Source organism: Eschscholzia californica, unplaced genomic scaffold (assembly GCF_041429995.1).
Source record: "Eschscholzia californica isolate CP2 unplaced genomic scaffold, dmEscCali1.0.p SCAF_6, whole genome shotgun sequence".
In the NCBI taxonomy this organism is placed as follows: Eukaryota; Viridiplantae; Streptophyta; class Magnoliopsida; order Ranunculales; family Papaveraceae; genus Eschscholzia; species Eschscholzia californica.
The window spans coordinates 27978476-28006458 of NW_028238483.1; the positions used below are offsets into that span (position 1 = coordinate 27978476).

At 37.0% G+C, this 27983-nt stretch overlaps 4 protein-coding genes and 1 pseudogene across 6 annotated transcripts; all 5 read right to left on the reverse strand.

Moving 5' to 3' along the window:
• Positions 1-27842, reverse strand: LOC147533141 (CURVATURE THYLAKOID 1D-like protein). Of its 2 annotated transcripts, XM_086647542.1 has the most exons (6): positions 27784-27842; positions 1753-1910; positions 1068-1297; positions 528-632; positions 351-422; positions 1-255 (listed from the first exon to the last, which is right to left on the reverse strand). In XM_086647542.1, exons 2-6 carry the CDS (start codon positions 1880-1882, stop codon positions 190-192), a joined length of 603 nt encoding a protein of 200 aa, XP_086503668.1. In that variant the 5' UTR covers positions 1883-1910; positions 27784-27842; the 3' UTR covers positions 1-189. The 2 variants fall into 2 exon arrangements, with proteins under 2 accessions (XP_086503668.1, XP_086503667.1); XM_086647541.1 differs by lacking the exon at positions 27784-27842 and having other exon boundaries at positions 1753-1912.
• Positions 4028-9341, reverse strand: LOC147533142 (eukaryotic translation initiation factor 3 subunit C-like). The gene is made up of 5 exons (XM_086647539.1): positions 9263-9341; positions 8381-8669; positions 7984-8030; positions 6084-7886; positions 4028-5283 (listed from the first exon to the last, which is right to left on the reverse strand). The coding sequence occupies exons 3-5, from the start codon at positions 8002-8004 to the stop codon at positions 4315-4317; spliced, it is 2793 nt and encodes a 930-aa protein (XP_086503665.1). The 5' UTR covers positions 8005-8030; positions 8381-8669; positions 9263-9341; the 3' UTR covers positions 4028-4314.
• LOC147533143 (uncharacterized) lies at positions 12870-16482 on the reverse strand. The gene is made up of 6 exons (XM_086649321.1): positions 15992-16482; positions 14806-14896; positions 14298-14446; positions 13600-13627; positions 13374-13482; positions 12870-13270 (listed from the first exon to the last, which is right to left on the reverse strand). Exons 1-6 carry the CDS (start codon positions 16253-16255, stop codon positions 13189-13191), a joined length of 723 nt encoding a protein of 240 aa, XP_086505447.1. The 5' UTR covers positions 16256-16482; the 3' UTR covers positions 12870-13188.
• On the reverse strand, positions 18641-20178 carry LOC147533144 (mitochondrial uncoupling protein 5 pseudogene; annotated as a pseudogene). The gene has a single exon (XR_015227635.1). The product of XR_015227635.1 is annotated as a mitochondrial uncoupling protein 5 pseudogene (transcript).
• On the reverse strand, positions 20642-23893 carry FKBP12 (FK506-binding protein 12). Its single transcript, XM_086647878.1, has 5 exons — positions 23645-23893; positions 22541-22574; positions 22011-22072; positions 21205-21257; positions 20642-20926 (listed from the first exon to the last, which is right to left on the reverse strand). Exons 1-5 carry the CDS (start codon positions 23730-23732, stop codon positions 20825-20827), a joined length of 339 nt encoding a protein of 112 aa, XP_086504004.1. The 5' UTR covers positions 23733-23893; the 3' UTR covers positions 20642-20824.
• Positions 27843-27983: the final 141 nt, after the last annotated feature.

Genomic DNA, 27983 nt, shown 5'->3' on the forward strand with positions numbered 1-27983 from the left:
TGTAGAATCGGGACGAAACATCAATCATCAAGCAAAAAAATGTCTAAAAGAAAATAAACTAACACAATCGGAATTGGCATGTAAACTATGAAGTATCGACAAACATTTAAAAGCAAGTATACTATTCATGACTGCATTATCGTCTTCCAGTAAGGAATAAAACTAGGCGCAAACTCGACAAAACATTCCTCAGTCAGACCCAAGAATCTGCTGCTTAATCTCTTCAATTTTAGTCAACAATTCCGCCCTGTTTTTCTGCAGATGTTCATGAAAAACCTAGCTTCATCAGTGTCCGTACTTCAACTCTTACATCAAGAATATAAAAGCAAAAGTGAAAGCATCAAAATCACCTTGAGTATTAGATAACGAGAGGTGAACCAAATTGTGTATGCCAGACCAACAATTTCCAAAACCTTGGGAAACTGCAGCTCGAAACAGAACATTGCAATATATCTGTCACTGGTGTCCCTATCCATACACAAAATCTACCAATTTGATTTGCATGGAAACCTAAGAAGAAGACATACCACTGGAATGGAATCGATGGCACCAACAACAGCGGATGCTAGCCATAAAGTGATCAGAGCACTACTCCCATAAATGAGAACCGAATATGTATCCTCTGAGTTCACCTGTGGTGTGATCAGTAAAGAGATATTCAGATAAATGCACATAATGAAGAGCCTAAGTTTGAGCCTTCAAAGGTAAAATTTCGCCTTTTCTGGTCAATCGCTATCATATACATGGTCGCGGCTATTACTTAAAGTGAAAGTCGATCCATAACCAAATACATGATATACATATAAGAGGAATGATATTCCTTCGAAAACCCAAAAACCATTATGAAGACGAGGGCGTACATCAGCATACGTTGGTACTGTCGACACGCTCGGGCTCAGACATACCATTATTACGAACAAAATACACCATTTGAATATCATAACGAATGTTCTTTTCGCGTAGATTACTTTTTAATCACATATAGTTGGTAGGTTGCAGAATCAAATATAAGGATTTGAAAAGAACTTGTACTTTTAAAAGTGAAACAAATAAGGACCGAACAAGACCTTAAAATCGAGCTTATCAAGAAAATCAAAGGCTAATAGTCCACCAAGAGGAGCTTCTTCTTTTGATTCTTCATTAGATATTTCTTCATAAGGTGCATTGTTGTGTACATCAGTTTCTGTCTCTTGCTTTGGACTTTTCCAATCGAATGCATCAATTTGCTCGTCGGTACTAATTGAAGACTCTTCATAATTTTTTGATCTCAGTAAGGTAGTCGAAAGAAAACCCGACCCTGAAAAGAACAAAGAACTAGTTATAACAAGAAGTTAACAAAACTAAAGCAACTTCAAATGATCACATTCATAATCATCACATATATTGGCTAGTAAATATAAATGAATTAGTAATGCTACTAAATTTGTTCATGGGTTCTCCTATTATTAGCTGACCTAGTGAGTGGAAAACTTTGTATCAAAACCCAAATGGAAAACCATCTAATCAAATAGTAGTAATATATACCCTAATTCCTCTGCTATAACTGAAACAAAAGAATATCAATAATAATGAACTCAAAACTATGGGATTGAGTGATTTTCTTTACAGAAAAAAAAAACCTAATTCCTCCATAGAGAGTAAACATTATTGTTAAAAGTTAGAAGAACCCAAAAACAGAAAAAGGGAATCTAGGGTTAAATGTTTTTGTATAAAGCTGTGTTAAGAATAAAAGAAGAGAGAGAGAGAGATAACCTGGGATGATTCTGGTGAGAGGAGGGGTCTTAAGGAGAAGGCGGGATGAAGTAGAGAGAGAAAGTGAGGGTTTTGTTTGGAAGAAGAATGGGCGATTTGAGAGGGTTGAGGAGGCAGCAGAAAGCTCCATTGTTGTTTACAAAAATTGCTTCACTCCTCTTTTTTTTTTTTAATTTTTTTTGGGGCTGGGAGCCCCCCAGCCCGGGCTCCCAGCCCCACCGGGAGCCTAGCCCCGGGGCTCCCGAGTTGGGCAGCCAAATATGGGGTTGGGCTTCCAAAATTTAAATTCTGGGAGCCCAGCGCCCCCATACACTGGCTTTGCCCTAAGAGCATGTCCAACGTTGGGGGGGCTGGGGCTCCCAATTCAAATTTTGGGAGCCCCAGCCCTCCAACCCGGGAGCCCCGGGGCTGGGCTCCCGGTGGGGCTGGGAGCCCCATGTTCCCGGGCTCCCAGCCCCCAAAATATGGCCGTTGGGAGCTCCAACGGCCATATTTGGGGTGGATCCACCCCACCTTATTTTTTTTTTTAATTTTTTTTTTAAACTAATTTTTTTTTTAATATTCTTATTATTTTAAATACTACTTTTTTAAGTATTTTTCTCTAATTTTTATTTTTGTGTTTTTTTTTGTGTTTATCTTTTTGAAATTATCTCTCTCGAATAATATCACATTTTAATTCATAGTCGAAATCTAATAATTTATAGTCGAAATTTAAAATCAAAATTTCGCACACATACTTCGCACACGTATAATATATTGATTTGGGAGCCCCGGTTGGGAGCCCGACGTTGGAATTGAGGAAAGCCCCGGGGCTCCCAAAATTCAGGGGCTCCCAAAATTGGGAGCCCGAGCCCCACATTGGACTTGCCCTAAATGGAGGAATATAAGACCATTCACGAATACACTTGCGTTTTCTTGTACATTTAGCTACAAAATTTGTTGGATATTATTGTTGCGCCCAATGTGATCAAACTTGATGTCGTGAAAAGATGGCAAGAGTGTCTTGATCGTCCACATATAAGGAAGTACTGACCAATGTTGTTCAATTTGATGTCCTTGGAAGTGTCTGATGATTCTCTGGTTATCGCTTTCAACTTTGACATATTTGTAGTTGTGTTCTTTTGCCTATTGAATTATCGACAATGTTGTTTTAATTTCGCTTTCCTCTATAGATCTAACTCTGCCTGAAATCAGGGACTATTATGTCTATATCAATTGGTTTGGTGTGTTAGTAAATGAGGCATCAATGTTGATTACAATACAAGGATGTCTTGGGGGTGTCCAATGGTTTGATGATGGTACCACATGTTTAGAAGTTTTAGTGAGACTTGAGCCAATAACCGGAAATCCCAATATTTGTTGAACTACTTGTGATGACAAGGTGATCGTTTGTTCAAAACATCGGTCGCAAGAAGCTTTCCATATGTGAGAAAGAATGGCAGAATAGTGAACATGATTAGTGAAAGTTCATAATCATGAAGGTTCTTCCAAGATTAAATTCATTCTATAAGTGACGTAGTGCTCGTGAAAACAATATAAACTAGAACCAAACATTTCTAGCAAGTGAACAATGTAGCAACGCATGTTCCATGCTCTCAGTGATTTAAAACATTTTTTGATGAACTTCAGAATTTGATGTTGTTGGCTAAGAGCTTCTAAAGGACGTACCTTTCTTTTCTAATGAGAAAACCAAAACTTTGAACTCAAAATTTAGGCAAAAAATTCTTAAAAACGTTTGAAGATTATTGTACTCAAAATTTTGTCCATTTGAAAGTTGTGCCGATATAGATGAAACTTTGAAGTTCCAACATATTTGTAATATTTGATCTAAGGAAGCACTGCCATTATGATTTGATCAATAAAAAAATTCAGTACGGAACTCAAGTTTTCAGCTCATCCTGAAGCAGGTTGTGCGTTCCGAGTCCTATAATGGTGCAAAGGCCTCAACATTTGCATCCTACACATAACTAAAATAACATCAACAATAGCTTGTTGTAATATCATTCTGACTTTCACAGCTTCTATATCACAAAAATTGAGGGCAAAGAGGGCCATGGGTTCTTAACTCGACACCTTAGCTCACATCCTGGCGTAATACAGTGTAAAAATCTACAGTTATTAGCTTGAAGTTGTAAATCATAGTTTGGGTTCGATTTCATTAGAACCAGTATTGTTAACAAAGAGCATTGAATGCTCTTAATATTGTTCAGGAAACAAGGATTGAATCACAAACTCGAGCAGATATACCCAAAACTATTTCAATCATCCACTGATCAAAGCAAAAACAAAATTCATGATTCATGTAAAAATATCTGTTAAAACATTGTATAAACCTAAACAAAAGAAAAGAAAAAGAAAATGAAGTACTATAGATCATATTATTACTCTGGCAGTCTTTCTATGTAGTGCTATTTCCAAAAATGCTGATAGAGATGCTACTGAGAAAAAAAGTAACTAAACTAATCTTACTGATAATTCGGAACCAAGTTGTGATCGAAGCAAGAACACTGTGAAACCGCGGGCTTAAACTCTTCACTCTTCTTTCTCTATAAACTTTGTTCTTTAATATGCACGACCTCCTCTGTTGAGACTAACCATTCTAGCTGAAACATCTTGATGTGCACCCTTCCCTGTTAAACTTGTCTGATAGGAACTCCTCCCAACACCTCCTCCATGTGCATACCCTCCAGGCCCACGAGATTGCCCTGTTTTATCCTTAAAATATCCTCCTCCAGTACCCGACACTCTGCCACCGCCATATCCAGAACGTCCTCCATAGCCACCACCACCACCCTGTCTTCCCTGAAAATTCTCCGGCCATCTTCCTGCTGCTACCCCTGCGTAATCTTGGGCATCTCTACTACGCCTAGAAGGCATTCCATCTAGACTACCACCTGTCTTGGCCTCAAATGCCTTCTCATTGCTCTCTGCAAGAATCGCGAGCTTCTCTGCCAGCTGAAAAGCAAGACCCTGCAACCTAGTCTGCCCCACATTATGGAAAATGATGCAACGGGTAGGCTGATCCCAGCTTGCATTGAGTTCCTCCGTGATCATCATCTTGCTTACAATGCTGTGAGCATGAGTTTCGGAGAGGTCAAACATTGTAGTTAACTTGGTCAAACTCAAGGAGTCATAAGACAAAGAGTATGTCAACAGGTATGTCTTTAAAGCCTCTTCCTTGACCTTAGTCTTGAGCATCTCAAGAACGTTCTCTCGGTTTTTAATGAGCCTCCATGTATTAAGGGACTTGAGAACCTCAAACGCCGCTTGGAAGTCACCCTTCCTTAAAGCTCTGGTGGCTGCGACAATGTGATCCCGGACATTTTCAGCTGGGCCCGTGAAAGTCTGCCTATCGCTCACCTCAAGCAACCTACGAAATGTCCTGCTTATGACTTTGTGTTTGGCATCCATTGTGTTGGCGGCCATGTTTGGTACTTCCAGTAGCATGGCACATATAAGATGAACAGCCTCTAGAAGCTCTAGACTTATGTGCATGTGATATGGCATTTGCCTACTCCTTTCTAGCTTTTCCTGATAAAAATAGCAAGAGTCAATTCCCAGGACTTCAAAAATAGGCATCTGCGGATTAGTTGCTTTATCGATGAATATTAAGTCATTATAGCCTGGGGTAGCAAACTCGCAATTGTAAATCATGCCGATTCAAATATTGCACATTTGCACGAGAGAAACACAGTTACAGACTTATCTGTCCCAGCAAAGATTTGTTTTGAACTACCACACAAAACTTATATCAAAATCAAACTAAACTGCTCTCAGTTACCTGCTTGGATATTAGCAAGGCTTACTAAATGCAAAACTAAACTGAATCCACTTATTTGTCCCAATATAAGTACATAAAAAAAAATTATGGAGCACGAGTATGTTAAGCAAGAAACAAGGAGTTTCGTATAATATAAAACATACTGTAGGAGTAAGTAATATGCCACCAGACACATATAGGCCTAATACGGCCTTAGCAGCAGCACCTGGTTTTTTTCTGAAGGTAATGTGTATCCGTTTCTCAAACTCAAGAACCTACAATTTCCTGTAGCACTAGGAATTTACCAGAAAGCTAAGGCTGATTGTAACTCTAAATTAAATACCAAAAGGAACAAATTTTCTCTATTTCGGGAGGACAAACTCGACAAGTTACTCACTAGTAGGACCTTCTCGAGCTACACCTAAACTTGAGCAGAAGCCCTCGTTAACTACAAAAATCTTAGGTACAATTTATCATAAGTCTGACTATGGGATTAAAAAATTTATTCTACATGTCCTGCAAAATGGGTTGTAGTTTAGAAGTTTAGAACAAATTCAGAAAAGATAAATACCTGCTCTGGAGTCTTCTCATGATAACGGTTTTGGGAAACTCCTTGTGCAAGTAGCTCTCTCACCCTTCCACCTGCATACAGTTCAGATAGGCAACCATGTGCCTCTGTGACAAGCCCAGCTCTAAATGCACATAGACCAAGTTGGGCCATGGCCCTGTTGAAGAGAATCTGAGTTGAAATGTCCATGTGCTGAACCCCATCCTGCAAATGACTCATCAGCAACAAATCTCGTGAGCTTGAGAACTCATCCATTATAGCATGGTTATAGATATCACACAGCATTGCACGGGCTTTGGTCCGCTCATCCCCATGCTTGTAAATAAGAGAGACCAGTTCATTCATCAATGTCCTACAGTTATCTGGAAAAGTGGGTCGTCGAGGCACAACCTCAGGAGTAACAACAAAAGCTGGTGGTCCGTGACTCTCCTCAGTCACTTGGAGCTCTTCGGGTGCTTCAGTCTCACCATTCTCTCCTCCTGTCTGCTCTGACAATTTCTTCATTGCATCATACACTTCTTGAGGTTTGTAATAAACAAGCTCAACTCGCCTCAAGGAAACTTTTGCCGCTGCTTTGAAGTTCCCAGTCCTCACTAGATAATTCTGAACATTTTGAGCAAGAACAGAGAACAGAGGCTCATCCCTAAGTCTCTCAACATACTCACGAGTGTGGGGATCAATACATTGCAAGCTCTTGAAGAATTCCACATCTATCCTCTCAAGGAAGGATACCAGGTTTCCCCACACCTGTATCGTCCCCTTGAAGTCTGCACCTTTCTGGGCCTCCTTCTCTTCAGGCTCTACAGAGTCATCCACCACGATGTTTGGAAATTGCTCAAGGATGTCGAGGACAAGAAGCATGTTTTTTACACACGTCCTCCACACATGTACAGGCATGTGCCCACTGAGGCTTGGGTTCACATCAAACTGGGCAGAAACAACACTAAAAAGGATCTCAAGCTTCTGGGCAGGCGTCTTCGCAACCTTCGTCAAGAAAGTGAGTTGTTCAACCTGCTCAAGCCTTCCAGTTCCCTTTCGGCCCCTAGCAGCAACAATCTCCTTCAGCTTCTTATCAACAGATTCCCAGGTGATCTCTCTTGGATCTTTCATGAACTGTTTGTCCATAAGCTTGTCCTTCTTGCTCTTCTTCTTCTCCCATCCTTCACCACCCTCAGTTTCATTATCAGGATCTTCATCTTCACCATCTTCTGACTCTGATATCATCTTAGAAGGATCTTCTTCAAACTCAGAATCCTCCTCCTCCTCTGACTCCTCCTCCTGTTTACCCTCGTCCTCGCTCACAGGGTTCTCCCTAAACTTATTGATCAAATCCTCATATTGCTTGTTGTTCTTCTTGAGTTTTTGCTTCATAGAATTCAAGGCCTTGGCATTGCTAGTACTCATCTTCTTTTTGGCTTCCTTGTTCGCCATAGCCTCAAGCAAGAAGTCCTCCAACATCACAAGAGCTTTGATGTAAAGAGTAGGAGCCTTTTCAGATTCCGAGACCCGTACAACCTTCTCAAGTTGCTTGTTCATCTTATCAAAACTCTCTTGGAGACTCACCCAATCATTGATCTTCTTGGCATTGTTCATTTGGTCAACAGTGGCAGACAGTTCTTCGAAACGCTTGTCTTTGGCAGATCGTACAACACGCTTCTGACCTTCATCGTCATCACTATCATCGTCATTCTTAATCAGGTATCTTCCAACACCAGTGCCTCCCTGGGCACTATCGGATGGACCATCTATATCATCTTCCTCTTCTTTGTAATCATTATCTGACTCTTCCTCGTCACTAGTATTTCCCTGTTAATAACCAGAAAACATAAATTGTTAACCCATAAATAATTTGTCGATTTCTCTTCGGTATGTAGTTGGAACTTAGGATAAAAGTAAAACATACCACATCAAAGAAACGAGACATCTTCCTGTTTCAAGTCCTAGCAAATCCTGCAAAAGAAAATAAACACCATTGACACAAAACCCTAAAAGAAACCCTTCTAAATATAAAGCTGGGTAAAATAGATGAATCCTAATCTAAGTAACAATTTACACACTGTTGGAAGAAAAGTAGCCATGATTTCTCATCGTCTAAATCAAGTTAGATAGATAATATGGAAACCCTAATAAAAAAACATAGGAACACAATGGCGTGCGTCTAACGTAATGATTTTGTTTTAAAACCCTAGTAAGTTCTTTCAGAGTTACAGGTAGGATATACAACATTGGTTTAGGGTTTGTATTCAAATTGTTGAAGAAAATTAAGAACGAGATAGTTTGAATGAAATTGAAGAAAATACCTTAGGGTTGATTGTGGTTTATCGTCCGGCCGTTTCCTCGTCTGTGTTTGCAGAGATTGGGATTCTCGATAGGGTTTTTGTGTGAGAGGAGAGAGTGGGCTTCAAGATCCTATGCCGTTTAACAGAAGAAATTTATGAGCCGTGCAACCGACTCTGCCCGAAGCTGATGTGGCGCCGACGTGTTCAACCGACGATGCCGAGCTTTCGTTCTTCCAATATGGTGGAATTGGACGGTCCAGATCAAATCCCAATTTTCTTTTGTTTCCAAATCAAATGTCTGTTTTAGGCCCTAAAAACCATTTTTTTGGCCACTGTTTGGGGGAAGCAGTAAAGTTTCCCGGGAAGACGGTAGAAAACAAAATATATTAAACCAAACACCTCTTTAATGTCGCCGGAAAAAGTCGCCGGCCGGATGTTGCCGGCGACTTCACCATCTTTTATTCTCTTTCTCTCTCTTCTCTCTCTCGTCTCTTTCTCTCTCTTTTCTCTTTCTTCTCTTCTCTCTTTCTTCTCTTTCTCTCTCTTTCTTCTCAATGTCTCCGGCGAAGGGGAGGAGCCCCTTCGTCGGAGCTCGTCTGGTTTGTTCAAACCAGACGTGTGTGGTTGTTCAAACCAGACTCGTCTGGTTTGAACAACAAACTAGATCTGGTCTGGTTTGAAGATCAAACCAGACCTCCGGCGAAGGGGCTCCTCCCCTTCGTCGAAGATGGAGAGGAGAATAAAAAAAAAAATTGTCGCCGGAGATGATGGAGTCGTCGGAGATGGTGGAGTCGCTGGAGAAAAGAAGAAGAAGCTGAAGAGGATTTGATTGTTTGGGGAAAATAAAAAAATCTATTTTTTTTTGTTTCCACCCAAAACTTCACACCCCAGAAACTATATAACTTTCCCCAAAGGCCATTTTTTTCACTCAAACCAAAATTTGCATTCTCAGCTCAGCTTCAAAAAGAGCTCCAACCTCCCCTCTCTTAAGGCATAAAACTTGTGCATATGGGATACGCGTATGTGGTTTTTTTGTGAGCGTGTGGAAAAATGTTTGAACTATTTCGAAATAATATATATATTTTTTTTAAACTAATTAGATTTGAAAAAAAAAACTAATGAAAGAAAAGACAAAAACTAAATAGATTAAATGATAATATATCTAAAAACAAAAAAAAATTAGACCGTTGGATGTGATCCAACAGCCAGATTTGGTTGTTGGATCACATCCAATATTTGGATTTAATCGCAATATGACCGTTGGGGACATCCTTAACATGACCGTCGGAGACTTCCTCAACGGTCTGTTGGGGCTTTCAACCGCCCCTTAATTAAGAACAGGTTGGGGTTGGACCTTAGGGCAGGCTGAAAATTCAAATTTTCAACCCCAACTGTCTCAGGTTGGAGTTGCTCTATGCATGATAATGTTGTGAAGAAATATTTAATTATTTAAATAATATATAAATATTTGATTTCTATTAATCTAGAAATAAAACGTCTATTTAAAAAATTTCTATTTAACTACCGCTACATCTTCTTAAAGATCAAATTATATTTTACATTGGTAAGAGTATTTTTTGAAAACTACCATAGTACACACTACGTAAATGTATCATAATAAAGACTAAGGCAAAACTACGACCGTATGAGTTCAAGGGTTATGTGCATGCTTCCACATAAAAGATGCAGAATTTTACGAAATCATCAAAAATACTTTGGCGCACTTGAATAATGCAAATAGATGGTTTTGGAAAAATACCTTAAATTTTTAAAGAAACTATTTTTATCAAGAACATACCCAATTTTTTTTATATTTGAGTTTATTTGATCTTTGTTTTGTCATCATTGACTAGTACGATTTTGTATTATTTTTTTATGGGTTATTTCTCAAACGGCTCCCAATTTTGTGAACAGTTTCCTGTCTAGTCCCTACTTTAGCAAAAATACTCATATGGCTCCCTTTTTCAATTACCGCTATAACACCGTTATCTAGTCATCACCTTCTCTCCTCCATCTCATCATCTCTCTCTGCCACCTCACCTTCTCGCCACTTCATCGTCTTGTCCGGCGAGTGTCGCCGGTCAGCCAACTTTCCGGCCGACAACCTTCAAAAATATTTTTTTTCTCTCTTCCTCTCTCTCTAACACTTCGGCGAAGGGAGACCTTCACCGGAGGTCTGTCCATGAACAGACCAGATCTGTTTGTGGACAGACCTTGAAGGTCCGTTTACGAACAGATCTGGGTCTATTCACAGACAAACCTTGAAGGTTTGTTGAGGGACAGACCTCCGAGGTTTGTCCACGAACAGACCAGACCTCCGACGAAGGTCTCCCTTCGCCGGAGTGTTAGAGAGAGAGAGGAAGAGAGAAATTTTTTGTTATGTTTGAAGGTCGCAGGCTGGAGAATTGGTCGGCCGACGATACTCGCCGGAGAAGACGATGAAGTGGCGAGAAGGTGAGGTGGCAGAGAGATGAGATGGAGGAGAGAAGGTGATGACTTGATAACAGTGTTATAACGGTAACTGAAAAAGGGGACCATATGGGTATTTTTACTAAAGTAGGGGGTTAGGCAAGAAGCTGGTCACAAAGTTAGGGGCCATTTGAGAAATAACCCTTTTTTAATCAAATCCATTACATTTGACTCTATGCAGTATTTGGGGCGCAGTGAAAAACTGAAGAAAAAACTTTTGCATCTGTGTCGAAGACTTATAGAACCAGATACTTACAAAGAGTAAAAGAAATACTCAAATATTATTGATTAAACTTGATTCAAACTAAATGAATTAAACAACCACTGGTTCTCTTTTACGTAGTAATAGGGTTTGCAAAACTTAATCAAACTAGATTTTTTTTTTTTTAATAAACCAGAGTTTCATTCATAGAAGGAATACATTCCAACAAAATACATGGTTTTGATGATTTTGACTCCTTTGAGTACAACATGAATCTACTCAAGTAAATAATAAAATGAAACGTACAAAAGTAAAGACAACATGAAGGGAAAGGAAGTACAAGATAGCAAAAATAAAAAGACCCTAAAGGACACAAATAAAAGATCCTGAAGATCACGAAAGAAACCCTAAAGGTCGTGAATTATAATACTTAATTATATGTAATCAGGATGGACCAAGTAGAGACTAATTACGGTTTCATCAAGAACACCACCAAGTTTCTCGGAGACAAATTATTATACTTGATTTGGAAGATGAAGGTTGAGTGATTGCATAACTTTATCTTCTTGTTGTTTATGTATAGTCTTTTCTCCTCCATTGATATTTTCTTCTTATCATCAAGATACAGAAACCCAGATCGATGAGGAAGAGAAGGAAATTTGGATATGGAAGATACCTTCTAGTTTCCTCTCCTTCTTTCATGTTTTCTTGAAAATCTCTCAAATCTTGAACAGAAAATCGAATATCTACTTTCAAAAAGATTATTATAGATTAAAAGAAAAATTTATACATAACAAGAGAAAATTCCGAAGAAGTAAACCTTCTTCAGGAATAATTGAAGATCTGGGAAGCTGATTTGGAGAGAACTGAGGAGGCCTGCCCGACAAATGAACATATCAAGTTACAAATTACCACCACAAACCCCTCTTCATCAAAACGAAATCTTCATTTCGCTAAGGGAGGAACAGTCATGGTGTTCTCGTTCAAGTTAGAACGTCTCCAATGGGACACTCAGTCTCTAACGGGACACTTTGTTAGACACTCTATTATCAGGTGGACACATTTATTATAGAGTCTCTTTGAGACTCTCTAAGTGTCACTTTAATATTTAAACCAAACGAAACCTTTTCTTTTCAACAACTTTTTCTATATTCAATTTAAAAGTGACATGTGTATTAAGTAGAGATATTTTAAGAAAGAAAATCTTTATTTGACACTCGACAACTAGACTTTAAGTTTCTTTTTAGTGACATGTGTATTAAGTAGAGAGTTCTTACTGATTTTTAAGGTTCAGGGCACAAGGTAACTGAGAAAATATAGTCAATGTGTATTCGATATTGTTCTTCTCCTCTCTTTCCACAATAGAGCCAAAACTTTTGTTTATCCCTACTCAGTCAAGTAGGACAAAATCAATTAGAGATCCTTTCTTTCTTTCCCCTAGACTCTATTGGAGCTTTGCTTGGAAAGTTGAACTAGTCCTCTTGACGACATTCATGTGTCATGTTCTTTTTCTTGTGGAAAATTCGCCATCTCTTAGCTTGCACATGTATATGTTATGCAGTGCCGCTACGAGAAAGTACTCACATTAACACAGAAAAAGAACATGACACATGAATGTCGTCAAGAGGACTAGTTCAACTTTCCAAGCAAAGCTCCAATAGAGTCTAGGGGAAAGAAAGAAAGGATCTCTAATTGATTTTGTCCTACTTGACTGAGTAGGGATAAACAAAAGTCTAGGGGAAAGAAACATGACACATGAATGTGGCCAAAATATAACAGATCACTGGCAACTTAAAGATTATGTTAAATTAAACTGATTACGCAGAGAAGATGAGCATCTTTAGGTCACTGAACTAAGAAACTTTATTGCATACTACAAGGCATTTTATATACAAATGTTGATGTATAACTTGACTCTAAATAAAGTAACTATATACATCTGGTGAGAAACACAACCAATTGACCAGTTAGAGAGAGAGAGAGAGAGAGAGAGAATGGTACGACATTCGAATATAACTTCAGCAACAAGTGCTAGCAGTTCTTTCGGTCTTCTTTGTCGATATTAGATTACTGGATTCAGCTTTAGGAGCAGATACTGAAACACAAGAACTAAATTCCAGCATGTCAAGACTTGATGCAGTAGGCTGATAAATGATACTCACAAAAGCTTTGATATAATTCGGCAAGAACTCCAAAAAGCTAAAGAGGCTGCCTTAAATATTGCCGGGTTTTGATAAATCCTGATAAGTAAAGATTAGGATGAAATATAAATAGCCTATGGAAGAGCTCACGAGATTAAAACTGTTTTATAAAGATTCGATGAACAATTATAGGGTAACCCACCCGACAGCAGTTGCTCCCCATGAAGCTACATTATATACAACTTTACTTCCATCCCATGCCTTCTGAAGTTTTCCTTTTTTCTTTTCCACAGAGAATGTTTTGCTTAGAGCTACAAAAAAAAAAGAAAAAGGAAGACCATTAGACTATTGATGAAGGAAAATTTAACAAATCTTCACGGAAGGTTCAAAGAGAACGGAAAGGGCTATGCTTTAAGTAAAGAAATCACCTTCTTGTAGTTGATTCGGACTTAATTCCTGCCAAATAATGCATATAGCTTATTAACCATTGGACCAATAGATAATTGAAACAGAGGAACATAGTTTCAGCAAAATTATACAACGAATGCGTCTATATTTCAAAACTTTTTTCAACAGAACAAGCTTTTCTCGTACTTATAAGTTTAAGTGCTAAAATATAACTGTTTTAAAATGGCAAGGAAGAATTCTTGCAGCTGAAAGTTCTAAAATTGAACACAACAAACTACTTTCTCTTTCAGGATAGAAATATTAAGAGAATGCGTTATTGGGAGGAAAATTTGGCATCTCTGGTTTAGAGATTTTACTTTGAATTGTCGGGTGGCACTATTTGAAGCCATGTAAAAGTTTATAGAAATGGAGCTGACCTTCCTTCGGTAAACCTTCTTTCATCATTTATGAAATTCTTGTTCTTACTAAAAAAACGTCATTACAACTGTACAATTCAGTTTTCCATGTATCAATACCTTCCTCGACGCTAGAAAGCTATTTATATATCAAGTAAAGTGAATAAAATAAAATTCATTGACTTTTTTGGGGTTCCATTGGTCAAACAGTTCAAAGTGGCACGGTTCAAACTAATCGGTGAGTAGTTGATTAGAATATCAAATATATGGCACTGACACAATTTTCCTTTTAAAGATAAAAGGAGAAGAGAACATTTACATACTCTGTTTTGTTGTATCGACAACAAATATGTAGCCATAAAGCTTGAGATACCCTCCACTATATCTTCTTCGTTAACAAGAACATAACCTTCTTCATCACCTTCCCAAAGATCATTTTCATTGATCATACTCCACGAGTTACCTTCTTCTGCTATCACATGAAAAGTCACCCATAAATCAAAAGTACATATTTCTGAACTATAATACTAGCATCGAATTAAATTAGAAAACAATCAAACAAAGACACTGGCTAAAATAAGATATAAGCATTGAAGCACTTCGTGGAGCTCCAAACTATGCACACCTAACTTTACCAAAAAAATTGGTTTTGGCTGGTACCAGGGCAACCAAAAGTGCTTCAAATACAGTAGAACTGAACTTCATATGCAAATATTATATACTTTAAGATGGATCTGAATATAGGTTTGTACATTTGGTCGACCTATGAATAAAGACATTCACGAGCCACAATCAGTTCTAAAAGGGAAAACGTTAACTTTGACCACCTACCACTTATACTTTGTGAAACTGAAGCCTGAGCGCTTTCTAGCTTTCCAAGGAAATTAGGGGATTCAACTGCTGATTTGAGAAGATCACTTATCTGAATGTTAAAAACAAGAGTAATTTAAAATAATGTATGAATAAATTAAAACTTAAAGGTATTACAGAAACCAAAAAGGTAAGCCTTCTAGCATATTTTGTAGTTATTGCATAACAATGTGTGTGATATAAATAGTCGGAGAGGTATGATTCGGATATCAGACCCCAGCTTAAATCGATACTAGGTCCTACGGGAATTGCATTTGATCGAAGGCGCTCTTGGGTTTGGAGGAAGAAAGAGCTGGAAACAATAGCAGAGAGAGATAATCTACTTGCATTGCCAATGAGTAGTATGAAGATCTTCGAAATGCTAGTGCACAAGTAGTAATTCAGCAGGTTTCTCCAATGGTCTACCTCCTCATTTGAGAATCATCTTCTAGCTTTTCAGTCATGGCATGTCTGTTAACTACCTCAATCACGTAATCTTGTGTTTCATTATTTTAGAGCTCTAAAATTGGACCCATGCACACAAAACTACTGATGTAATAATGTTACGAGAAATTGGGAAAAGCTCCCTAGGTCAAATTTCTTTGTCTATAAGGATCCATGAATTCTTTTCTAGGCTTCATCTCCGCTATAAGGTTTTAATGGGTTACACATGTTTGCATAAGTCTAAACGAGTTACGCTGCAGAGGTTGGCATGGGTGTGCACAGGTTTGTACATGTTCGCACGAGCCTAAAAACGATATTGACATGTTTTTTTAATCAAGACGAATACGAAATTGATGATAATGTTATTCATTTATAGTGCCTTCCTGAAGTGTGTCAATAAGTTCCCTTTCGTTTATATTGTGAACGGCGAACGTATTTAGTTCTTAACCTCTATATTCTTAAAACATCTATTCCACATCCACATTATGACCACATTACTTGTAGAGATACTCATCTGTGGACAGCTATAAGAAGACCCTAATTGCTTCCAGCAATTAAAGTTCATACCTTTATATAACCAAATACCACAGTATCCAATTGAGTACTCAAAGATTCAAAAAAAAAAAACCTATCAAGTTTTAACCTTAAAATCAATCCCTCAAGGTAACCCTAATGCACAAATTTGATTCACAAAATCGATAAAGAGTGAAAATTTCCCCCTTACCTGAGATTCAGAATCACCGGATTGAGACAGACAATTTTCATCTTTCTTCTCTTGATTTTCGTTATCATCATAAACTTCAGAATTTGTGGTGGCATTTCTGACCAACTCAAGAGTTCTCTGACATTCCTGGAGCAACATTTCCAAGTTTTTTTTAGTCATACGAAGACGACGCTTATTATCATTGACACCAACATTCTTGTCTTCCTCTAACTCCATGACCTGAGTTTTAGGGCACGAACTTCCAACAATCTCCTCCATAACCATAAGCGGATGAGCCCTTCCTTCTTTCTTCTCTCTCTAAAACTCTATACCATCATCGATTCTAACTTCCATTTGTGTGGGAAGTAAAAAAGGTGAAGATGAACTGTCATGTTTGCTTGGACGTCTGTACTTTGTTCGTGTGTGTTGCTTGTTAAAAATATCTTGGTTTTTTATATTTGTGGGCGGATTCAGTGAACCTCATTTGCTGAATATTTTCTCAAAATCTGGCTGGTCTGATTCGCAGTCTAGTTGGTCTGACTTAGTCCAAGTGGTTCCAAAGTGTTGACATAAACACCAGAAATCCGGGTCCCAGGTTCGAGTATCAGAGAAGGTGGAATCTTTGGTTATTTGAATTGGGATTATGTAGGAATTAATAAAGTTGTTGGGCTTCAGGGCATTATCTTTGTTGGGCTATAGGCTCGGTGTTATTGATGTTTGAGTGGGCAGTTATCGAACTTATCACATCTATGATGTATTAAATGTCAGATATCACGATGTACGTAGATCGTAGTCGTCTTCCAAAAAAAAAATAGACGGGAACTTATATTATCTTCTCAGACAAGCCAGGTAAGTAAAATACTAATGGGGATTTTAAGGTAGATTTAAGATCTAACTCCGGAAGAAACACTACCTAAAATTGTGTTCATTGTGGATTTGCGATTTCTTTCAATCGTTAGTTAGATATTGTTAATATTCTTAAGTAAACCAAATAACATGGCCAGCGCTTCGAGAAAATAAGAATATTTTTCGGAATGGAAAGAACTTGTCATGAATTGGTTAAATTTAGTCGACTAATTTATTTTCTAGTTAGTATGAGAAAACAATTTTAATTTATTTCTTGTCCATGTCGTAGGTCACCAGTAAACTACCATTGTCGACGACTTTATTTTTCAAATATTTCTCTCGTAGTCTTATCTCTCTCCTTTCCCAAAGCTGTTCTTTTCGTTCTTATCTTTTGTACATGAAAAATTGCTTCATTTATAATGACCCTCCACCTACAGTTGTAGTAAAGACCCATACAATACAATGCACATTAGAGTTCACTTCTTCCATATTATGGATGAGATCACCAACTCTTAAACTTATCACCAAAACCTTAGTTGAAATACATTTGCCAAATACGCATAAAGGATTGATCTTCAATGAATTTGGGGCACTAAATACTTTTCTTCCCGAGTTCACCATTTATATATATATAAATAAAATAAAGCTAAAGATTTACTTACTCCCTAATCCCTATTATATCTATTTGATTTATTTTGTTCCATTATTCATTCCATAAACATGCATTTAGTTTTTTTTTGGAAATCGATTACATTGTCATACAATTGGCATTGAATACGTCAAAGATGTGATAAGCTTGCTACCCGCCCACTCAAACTCTAACATTACCTGGTCTAACACTACTTTATTTATACCCTAATAATCTCAATTCAAATAACTAAAGATTCCACCTTCTTTAGGATTCGAACTTGGGACGTCCAAGAATTTCTAGAGTTTATGTCAACACCTTGGAACCACTTGAGTGGGATTCGAACCAAAGATGCATTTAGGTTTAGATAGCATTATTCTCTATATTGTCTATTATTAGTCGACCAACATAAATTTGTACCATACAAAATGCAACTAGGCCTAGATAATTCCTCAATAATGTATCAAACAAAGTTATTAAAGAAAATCTACGGAGTATTATTTTACTTTAGTTTTTTTTTCCTTTTTTTTGATGAGATTTACTTTAGTTTCTAAGCAAATAAAACTATGGTTCATGTTGGTAGTACAAATTGAATCATAAACTAAAGTTGTATGTGTTTGTTATTCTGTGAATTTAGTTAATGTTTATGTCTAAATTATGTTCATGTATGGTATTTGTGATTATGCTAAAAGCTACAATTACTTTGCCGTTGTTTTGCCAAACTCATGCTGATCAACGTGAATAGTTCATATGATTGCACAAAAATTCAAATGCATATTTTAAGATATTGTTTACTTTATTGTGCCGTTTACCTAAATTACTATTGAAATGCGAACGGAGATAGTTTGGAAAAACAAATCAACCTACTTTCAAGGCCATTTGTCCAATGTGTCACCAAATCGAGGTATACAATCGAAGCGTAAAGTTTTAACAATCAAGAATGTTGGGTTGACCTGAAAGTAGACGATCAATCAAGAATGTTGGAAAGTAGACGATAACAAGTTCAGAACTGGATGAAAAATCTTAATTTTCTAGAAAAAAAATGTTGGGTTGACTCTATTTTTCGTGGTAGAGTAGGAGACATAAGAAATTAACTTAGAAAAATCTCCAAGTTCTTCCTCTGCAATTTCCAATTAAAACATAATAAGGTTAAAAAAAGGTAATTAACGAAATTTAAATTACAAAATAACACAAAATGATTAAAAATATATTTAATTTCCATTCATTTGTCTTTAAATATTTAATCAATATCAATTAAAAATCCTTAATCTTCGAAAATAAAAATTTAAAAATCCTTAAGAATCTTTCGAACTTGTTCAAGAGTAACAAAAAGCACAATAGTAAAAGGTCCTTGTCTTGAAATTGTAGGTATAAAACCCTTGTAAAGTGCCATTAATCCTTCTGACCGTACTGTCTTCATGGCGCAATCTAGGGCACCACAATAAGCTGGTTTAACCCCTGGTTCAACCTTCACATTCATTACTCTTGTTTTAATCACATCAATTGGATTTGATGCAATCGAGGCAACAAATCCAGCCGTAAAACTAGCTGCTACGTGGGTCCCAGTTCCATCTTTCATCAAATCTCTCTCTAAAATCATTTCTTTCACTTGATCGTACGTTGCTAATTGAGATGCTGTTACGATCATCGCTCGGTGTACTGTTAATGATGATCCGCGCCACAGGCTAGTAATTCCCTCTTGCTTTGACATACGTGTAATTGCGTCGATTACGCTTTTGTAATTTCGTCTCTCGGATATAGGAAGTCGACCGTCGGCTTGCATTCTTACCATTGCCAAGTCAGCTGGGTTTCCGACGGCGGCGCCGATACCTCCGGAGATGAGTCCAGCTGCTAACTTCAGCGAGAGTGGCATGTTGCCGGAGTTTGGGTCTGTCCATTTTTGCTTGAAAATGTCGTAGAGGCCCATTCGGGTGGTGGAATATAGGGTTTGACGGAGGACGGTGGCTGATACGCCGGAGTAGAGAGCTGGGATTCCTTCTTTGAGAAAGATTTGTTTTCCGACGGAGAAAAGACCAACCCGCGGCGGTGGTGGTGGTAGTGGGACGTGGAGTGCGGCGGCGGAGGAAGGATTGAAAGCAAAAGCGGGTCGGAGAGTTGTAATGGGTTGTGGATTGGTGGGAGGGAGAGATTCGCCTTGAAGTTGCATTCGGACCTTGATTAGGTCAAGTGGGTGAGTTGAACAACCAGCAACAATAGAAGCAATGCCTCCTTCAACAAATCCTTTAATACCCATATTTTGTTCTTGCAGTGATTTGGGTAATCCAAGATTTCAAAAAAATCAAAGAATGGGTTTTAAGACTAGTGGGAACTACTAGGGTTCAGCAAAATGAAGAAGAAGACCAATTGGAAGAACTAGGGTTCATGTCAGTGGAGACGAGAAGATGGAAAATGTAACAAGGGTTTAGTAAGAGAAAGGAGTGAAGGGCGGTGAGTATTTAAAGGAGGACTAGAATGAGAAGGAAGTCAAAGGAGGAAACTGGAAAGGGTTGAAGAAAGAGAAGACTTTCCAGTTGAGAAAGAGTGGAATAATACAACACGCGGTTTACTAGTCTCAAAGGGTGGGGGAGTTTGAGTCTATGTTGTACCATTCCTTAATGGGTTAATTTGACTTGGGGTTCTCAATTTTTCTTCAAACCTTTACTTGTGGACCATTGGTTTTGCTTGTTTATGATAATAAGGAGAATTATATTGATTTTATGTAAATTGCCTACTCTTTTTTCTTCAAACCTGAAACAATGACGAAGGAAAAGGCAGACACCCCAAGCTCCTAAAGGAGGTAAGCATGTCTACAAGGAGGAACCAAAAAATGATTCTATGTTACTCCACCAGTAGTCTCTAAACGAAGAGACTATTCTAATCTGGGTAATAGGAATCAAGCATGTCTAGGAGGAACCAAAAAATGGTTCCACGGTACTCTACCAGCATATCTCTTTTCTTTATCTTCCGTGAATTTGTGTGCTTCATAGTCGCTAGGTCGAGAAAGGAAAAAGAGAGTTGCAAAAAGAGCAACAGAGAAGAAGAAGAATCAGACAGATATAATCCATCTGTTCCCTGATATAGGTGTTCGATTGGATCTTCTATTTGCCATAGAGAGCCGGAGAGTAGAACCATCCAAATTTCTAAAGAATTTAACAAGGACAACAAACAAGTAGTTATCTATGTACTTAGATTGCAAGTAATAAACTATAACCAGTGAATTATTGAACCATAAAGATGATTACATTGTATTTGAAATCAAACCCTTGAACTCACAATTCATACCAAAACCATCAAAAGATCAGGAGAGAAATATATTATATTAAGCGAACCAAAGTATGAAGATGGCTTTGTAGATGGTTACCTATTTTAATAACAATACTCTACTTTAAGCTCAAGACTTCAATCTCAAAAATCAGGGGAGAGTTTGGTAGTATTCCCCAGGCAGGAAATCCATTAGGACCATAAGCATAGTCAGGAGAGCACTGCAAAATTCATCAACCGGCAATACCATAAATTTTTCAGGCGAGAAATTGAGTTAATGATCTTAGAAAAATAGAGTCGAGCAAAGGCATGACATGTGAAGCTCTAATTAGTTTCTTTTGCCAAAATACTGATTTCATGGCTCTATTGAAATAAAACTATTTCATAATCTGTATTAGATGTGTTTCCGTACAATTTCCGAGTAAAATCAGCTAGGTAGGTAGTGATATATGTTGAAAACAAAGCAATATTATTTAAGAAATTCGGGATGGAATGTTACCTGAAGGCGAGCAACTTCTCCGACTTGCATGCCCATTACACCTTCATCCCATCCTATAAAAATATTAAAAAAAAAAAAAAAAACAAGATTAAATCTAGTGCACACCCATTAAAACCTAATAAGTATTTAGATCAATCACCCTTCTAAGATCAATAAAACAGTAGATATGATAACTTATAACTACGAAAATTATTAAAAATCAAAGAATTGAAGATTGATAAACTATGAAGAAATTGACAAGCTCATGTATGCCTATTCTTGAGAGTTCATGCTTCACCATTACAAATTTATGCAAAGTTTGTTTTCTACTATCCAAGAGTATCTATAGGGCTTTGTAATGGATAATCAAAAGCTTTAGGTGGTGTCTTTTTGGTCCTTACCTAAATCTGACTAGTCTGAATTTGAATCTTTTGATTCGAATGGACCCAAAATCAACACAAATTAACCATTCAGACAGGGAGACATCATGAGTTTGACAAAAACAAATATTCCGAGAATCTGAAATTTGACTTGAGTATAATTTCATATCTAACTTAGAAAAAGAACTAATTTGGTAAAGAGAAGTCTAGAGCGTTACATACATGAAAGAAAAAGCAAAGCATAATTGTAGTTGAATATAATGTTTAGAGATCGATACCCACATCTATTTGATGAAACCAAAAATAGTAGCTATGACACCTTATAAGATTACATTACTAAAAACCAAATTATTGAAGATTGATGAATAGTGAAATATGAAAGCAAGTAAATCATCGATATAGATGAATTTTATATGTATAAACTGTGGGAGGAAAGTGTGAGCTTACCTTTTATAACTGAACCTTGGCCAATCTTAAATGTGAAAGGAGTTTGTCCAGCGTCTTTTGTACTAAATTGAGAAAAAACAAGATAGTAATATTTAGAGAAGGTACAAAATGATAAATACCATAGCAATGTTTTAAAAAAAACTTTCAAGGTGTACGCCTCGAGGCGAAATGATCGCCTGATGCCTTGAGGCGTACCTATTTGGGCTCGAGAATAAAACATGTGCATCTGAACCTCATAATTTTGACTTGTTGGGCAAGACAAAAATAGCGTATTTTTGTTAACTAAAACACTTAAGAATATATATTATGGTAGTAAAGTATGAAAACTACGTTATGTTTCTTTACATAATTGATATCATTTTCCTTTAACAAAAAAAATAGTTTACACCTTTTAAGCATCTGAGGCAGACGCCCCAAGGCTCTATGAGAGCAAACCGCCGTGAGGCCTAAAAACTTGTTCTAAAACATTGTACCATAGAATCTATAAATTTTGTTGCAAGTAACAAAAGAACAAAGCAAGCAATCCTAACCTCCAGAACTTTTTGGACATATCACCATTTTTGCCTGCAACATGTAGAAACAAATCCAAACTCATAATGCGTAAATGAATGAGCAAAATTTCACAAATCACAATTACAAATTTTGTGTTAAATGAATGACACAACCACATGAAAACAACAGAACAAATCATACATCCATTTTTAATGAAAACCTATATGGCACCTATACCCATTTCAAATTTCTCATCAATCAGTCTCATCGTCAAAAGAAAATTTTCTCTTCATCTCAATGCCTTTGAAAACCCATTAGTCATAGACTTTGACCATCAAATCTTCGCCACTACTGAATTTATATCAACATCTAAATATTTATCATTACGGTTCAAACAACTCAGCCCCTTTAAGTTTTTCGCCAAAAACTAAAACTATCCAAACCTAGATTAATTTCCAAGTCAAGGTGATGACTAAGAACTAACAAACTAGAAAAGCAACATTAAAAGTCAACATTCACATAAAACACAAGAGATTTACGCAGTTCTGTTGGTGAGACGTACTCTACGGCGAACAACAGCGTGATGAATTTTACTATGTATGAAGAATAAGATTACATAGATTTCTCAAAGATTATAATATTTGTAGCTCATTAAAACCCTAGCTTTCCACCTCCAAGACCCTCTCCAAAAACTGACAAAAATATGATAGCCCCCCTTACATTGATTAGTGATAAAGGCTCTATATAAGACTAGGGCAAACATAAGTAATTGGGTTGTGGCAAAATTTCGGCTTCTCGGCACAATTAAACAGTTTCTCTGGTAGGGTTAGATAACCACCCATATTCAAGGCATGTTGAACACAAAGGAGAAGACCAACACTCCAAGGTTATGAATACCCACATGTATGATTGTATTCAAGATTAACATCCTATTGGCGCATAGTTTTAAGATGATCAAACGTTAATCACTAAAGCCGAAGAAACTAATACAAATAAAATAAGTGAACATAGTTCCCAAGGGCAAGAGTAAACTCTGTTCTAATTATCATATACAAACAAATTTGCATTTTTTTCCACATCATGAATAGAAGAGAAAATGAAGAAAGATAAGAGAAACCTAAGAAGGAAAGAAAAAAATTTACCAAATCCAGTGCAATGAACAGTGACAGTTTGACCAGCGGAAGGTTTAGGGCCATTTCCGGCCTGCAATACCTGCTTCTCCACACCCATCTTCTTCTTCTTCTTCTTGTTTGATTCACTCACAATCACACAAGTGATGATCCACTGGGATTGAAAGATGCGGCGTCACCTTTTATGCCACTACCTACACCTGGAAATTCTAGGGTGAGCTTCTTGGGTCTTCATTCTTAGAACACAAATCCATTAGGCCCGTCAATTAAGGGCAATCGTACAAAAATTTTATAGACACCCCAGAAAGATTTGAGAGACAATGTGGAGTGACGGACGACGGTGGTTGGTGGTGGTGAAGGAGATGAAGACGAAGACGAGGGTGTGGGGTTTAAGAATTAACTAGGTCCAACTCAATGGACCAAATCAAGTATGATCACGTGTGGGCATGATAAAAACCCAGTGTATATAACTTCGCTATTATTTCGGATAGAACCTGAGTTTTGACTAGCGAAGTAGGCGCCCATCCCGCTGAGATGGGCTAAAGTATTTTTCCTTTTTATTCCTTTCCATTGTTCCCTATCAGGAGAACCTGAACCATATTACTTTTCCATTGAAAGTGTTATGTGAGTTCTTGAATTATTTTTTTTTCTTCTTCCTCTATCCTATGATTCTATCCCACAATAGATACTACGTATAACATTTGAGTCAATAGAGAACCTTTTCTTCACAGGCACTTGGCGTGCCTATAGGCAGACGAAGGTGCCTATAAAATCTTCCATCCCTTGAATATGGTAAATGACTGCAACCAAAGAATGCCTACTTTTGAAAGTTTTCGTCACTTCATTTTTGAAGTAGATAAATGAAGAAGGGGGAGGAAGAACAAATGAAGATGGGCAATAAAATTTTAGATCAGAATCTTACAACAAAAAATGAATGACATTGGTGGAAAAGAAGTATAAATTTGGAAGTGAACTCTACTTATAATTGACAACTTTATGATAATCGGTAACAAAATGACGTTGCTTTGCAAATGTTAACAATGCTACGTGCATTTCTTATTAAATTAACAGAAAAATAACACCCGAAACACATGATTTGCAGTATCTCCCTCTAGATATTACGTGTTTGAAGAAAATGCTGAAAACAAATTTGCTCGTCATATATTTCATGAATTTTTCCTAGTAATTACAAAATTTTCATGTACCAAATAATGTGTGAACAATCAATATCTTAACCATTTGACATTTAGAGATAAAAAATATTAAGATGATCTTCATTACTATCCATTGCATTTTAATACTTTAAATTGAGTTTTAGTGATAGACATTTTGAAAAGAATATATTCAATTGACAACAAGTGTAATGAAGTTTCACAAAGCTGTCTTTATTATGATAACACAAAGTTTAAAAAATTTCAGGATCATGTTAGCAAATTTGGCTTCTTGCTCATTTTGTAAATACATGAACTAGCTAGTTGATGGTCCCAAAACCTTCATGACACTTCACAACCAATATAATCAATAATAAAAACTATATTTGATGCTATACTCATTTAAATTTTTTAATCAAAATCTAGCTAAATGACTTAATGGTATAACTCCTATGCCTAATTTATACCAATAACATGTAAAATTATGGGTCATATAAAAAATATCAGTGTATACAAAAAAAGAAAAAGAAAAAAATGAAGGTGTATCCTATTGGAATAGTCATTTCTTAGTTTCACATGATAGATCAATTATGATTATAAATGATGGTTCCCTTTTACAATCTTAATTAAAACTCTGAAATCTTGGTCAAGAAGGTTTGAAACTTTGACAAATTGAACAAAGACTCAAAGTGGCTGACCTTGTGTTTTGGTGGAAGACCAGAGTTAAATTGAATTTGAATAATGGCCCACCATTTGTTGGAAAATTCGAAATTGGTTCATACTTATTTTTTTAAAGAGAAATTGCTTCTTTTTTTTTTTTTGTTGAAATATATTGCATTAATTAAATAAAAAAGTTATTACAATATCTATTCGCTAAAATACACGGTACATTCGACCACACTTTGTTACGTTGATTCTTCCTCGCCCATCTAGCCAATTTGTCTGCATTATGATTCAGCTCTCTCCTGGTGTAATGGAATTTGATCATCTGAAAATCTGGAATATATGACTTGATTTTCTTTATATGATTGATAGATTGCCATTGAACTGCATGCTTAGCATTTTGAAGATGATGGATAAGGTTGATGTTATCACTTTCTATGATGATGGATGCGTGATTCATCTCTTTAGCCCACTCAATACCTAGTAAGATTGCCTTAGCTTCGTTTTCTTCGCTGTTTCTCGCTCTGCTTGATTTAACTTGTGCACCGATGAATTTAGATTTATCATTATGTGCAATAATGCTAATACTCATGTTAGATATGATATTAGTAAATGAAGCATCAACATTAATTTTTATAGCAGTATTTGGCGGGGGTTGCCATTTTTCATCAGTTGAAGGGATATTCTTTCTATCATTATTACTTGGTTTTTTGATTAATTTCGGGAAGTTTTCTATCAGTTTAATTACTCGATGCAAATTATTGATCTCATGTTGGAAGCAGTGATCACACCTAACTTTCCATAACACCAATAGAACTGTAGTGAAATGGATATTTTCTTTGGTGTAGCAAAGGTTCCCATTATCTTCCCAAGAGAAAATCCAGTCCGAGATGGATAGAATATTCTCTGAGATGATGTTAAAATAGAACCATATGTTTTTGGCTAATGCACAGTGTAAGAGTGCATGTTCGATAGATTATGTGATGTTACAATTGGGGCAGTTATAGTTGTCACCAATGTATTTGTCAATTATTTCTCTCACTGGTAGAGCTCCGTTGCAGATCTTCCACATAAAATTCTTGATTCTCGGAATAGTTGGGAGATTCCAAATGAACTTCCAGTTGCGTGTATTCGGGTTGATAGCTATATTGTTGCTGATTAAGTACTGGTACATCGAGGCTACTGTAAATCCGCCCGTCTTGGTTAGCTTCCATTTCAGTTGGTCTTTTCCTTCATTATTGACAGGTATAGTTTTGATGAGTTCTTGCGTGTGTGTATCAAAGTTAGCCCTGAGAATCTCTTCGTTCCAGTTGTTATTAGTGATCAATTGAGCAACTTTAGTCAGCGGGGAGTTGTTGGCATTATTAATAGGCACATTAAGTTCTGGGATCCAACTGTCCGTCCAAATGTTCACCTCTTGCCCTGAAGTCACTTCCCACGTGGAAAGATCACTAATCATATTATATTACTTTCTTATAGTTTTCCAGTTCCACGAGTGGTGATTTTTGGCCGGACCCGGAGTACTCGTATTGGGGAAGTATTTAGCTTTGATAAGCCTGGCCAATATGGCTTCCGGTTCAGTTTTAAGACGCCACGCCATCTTAGCGATTAAAGCACTGTTATCTAATTCCGGGAGATGAATACCTAATCCTCCCTGACTTTTCGGGAGACAGATATATGACCATGCTTTGGTGCATATACCTTTAGACTTACCCCACCAGAAGTTCCGTTGAACGGACTTGATGCTTTTCGTAATCCCTTTAGGAATTGCTTCTCCATTTTTGAAAACAAAACACTACTATCTAGCAGTTGGAGAATGGGTTAGAAAATACTATACCCGTGGTAATGTTTGTCGACGAGTACATTTAGGCAACAGTTAAGTGAAATTATCATCAAACAATAGTGAAGGTAATCGGTTTTGTTGTTGTTGTTGTTGTTGTTGTTGTATTGTAATGCTTATAGAACTAATCGTAAACTTTGGTTTGTAATCTGGTTTCAAAAAAAAAAATAGTGAAGATAATTGTAGAGTCATCGGTAAACATTTTATATTGTTTGTCGACGAGTACATTGAGCCAACAATTATGTGAAAATTATCAATCAAACAATAATGAAGTAGATTAGATGATAGAAAAACACATCGGGATTTGTATTTTTTTATAGGTGATATGGACTTTTTTTTAAGAAAAAAAAGAACAACCCGTTGTTATTTTATAGGTGATATCATGAAAAATCGAGACAAATACTAGTACCAGCTTTATTAGTGGCCGCCCACAAATGAAAAATGTAGATATTTTTCTCTACAAAAATGTGGAAACAAAATTTAGAAGTGTGCCTTACCTGTCTGTGTCTTAGAGCAACTCCAACGTGGGGCTCGGGCTCCCAATTTTGGGAGCCCCGGGGCTTAGAGCAACTCCAACGTTGGGCTCCCAAGAGGGGCTCCCAAATCCAAAATATGCACATGTGTGGTGTATGTGTGTGAGGGTTGTGTTTTAAATTTTGGCTCTAATATATTAAATTTCAAATTTTTAAAAAAATGG

Bases quoted from the DNA above. Each gene is read 5' to 3' on its own strand.
- LOC147533141 (XM_086647542.1), bottom strand. From the start codon at position 1,882: ATGGAGCTTTCTGCTGCCTCCTCAACCCTCTCAAATCGCCCATTCTTC. The intron at 423-527 runs GTATGTCTTCTT...TTCGAGCTGCAG, and splicing joins CCATCGATTCCATTCCAGTG to TTTCCCAAGGTTTTGGAAAT. The intron at 256-350 runs GTGATTTTGATG...GAACATCTGCAG, and splicing joins CTCGTTATCTAATACTCAAG to AAAAACAGGGCGGAATTGTT.
- LOC147533142 (XM_086647539.1), bottom strand. From the start codon at position 8,004: ATGTCTCGTTTCTTTGATGTG. The intron at 7,887-7,983 runs GTATGTTTTACT...GGTTATTAACAG, and splicing joins TGTCTCGTTTCTTTGATGTG to GGAAATACTAGTGACGAGGA. The intron at 5,284-6,083 runs GTATTTATCTTT...TATTTTTATCAG, and splicing joins ATGAGAAGACTCCAGAGCAG to GAAAAGCTAGAAAGGAGTAG.
- LOC147533143 (XM_086649321.1), bottom strand. From the start codon at position 16,255: ATGGTTATGGAGGAGATTGTTGGAAGTTCGTGCCCTAAAACTCAGGTC. The intron at 14,447-14,805 runs GTAGGTGGTCAA...TTCATGTGATAG, and splicing joins AGTTTCACAAAGTATAAGTG to CAGAAGAAGGTAACTCGTGG. The intron at 13,483-13,599 runs GTGATTTCTTTA...TTTTTTTTGTAG, and splicing joins TCCGAATCAACTACAAGAAG to CTCTAAGCAAAACATTCTCT.
- FKBP12 (XM_086647878.1), bottom strand. From the start codon at position 23,732: ATGGGTGTGGAGAAGCAGGTATTGCAGGCCGGAAATGGCCCTAAACCT. The intron at 22,575-23,644 runs GTAAATTTTTTT...TACATGTTGCAG, and splicing joins TGTTCATTGCACTGGATTTG to GCAAAAATGGTGATATGTCC. The intron at 20,927-21,204 runs GTAACATTCCAT...TGAATTTTGCAG, and splicing joins GAGAAGTTGCTCGCCTTCAG to TGCTCTCCTGACTATGCTTA.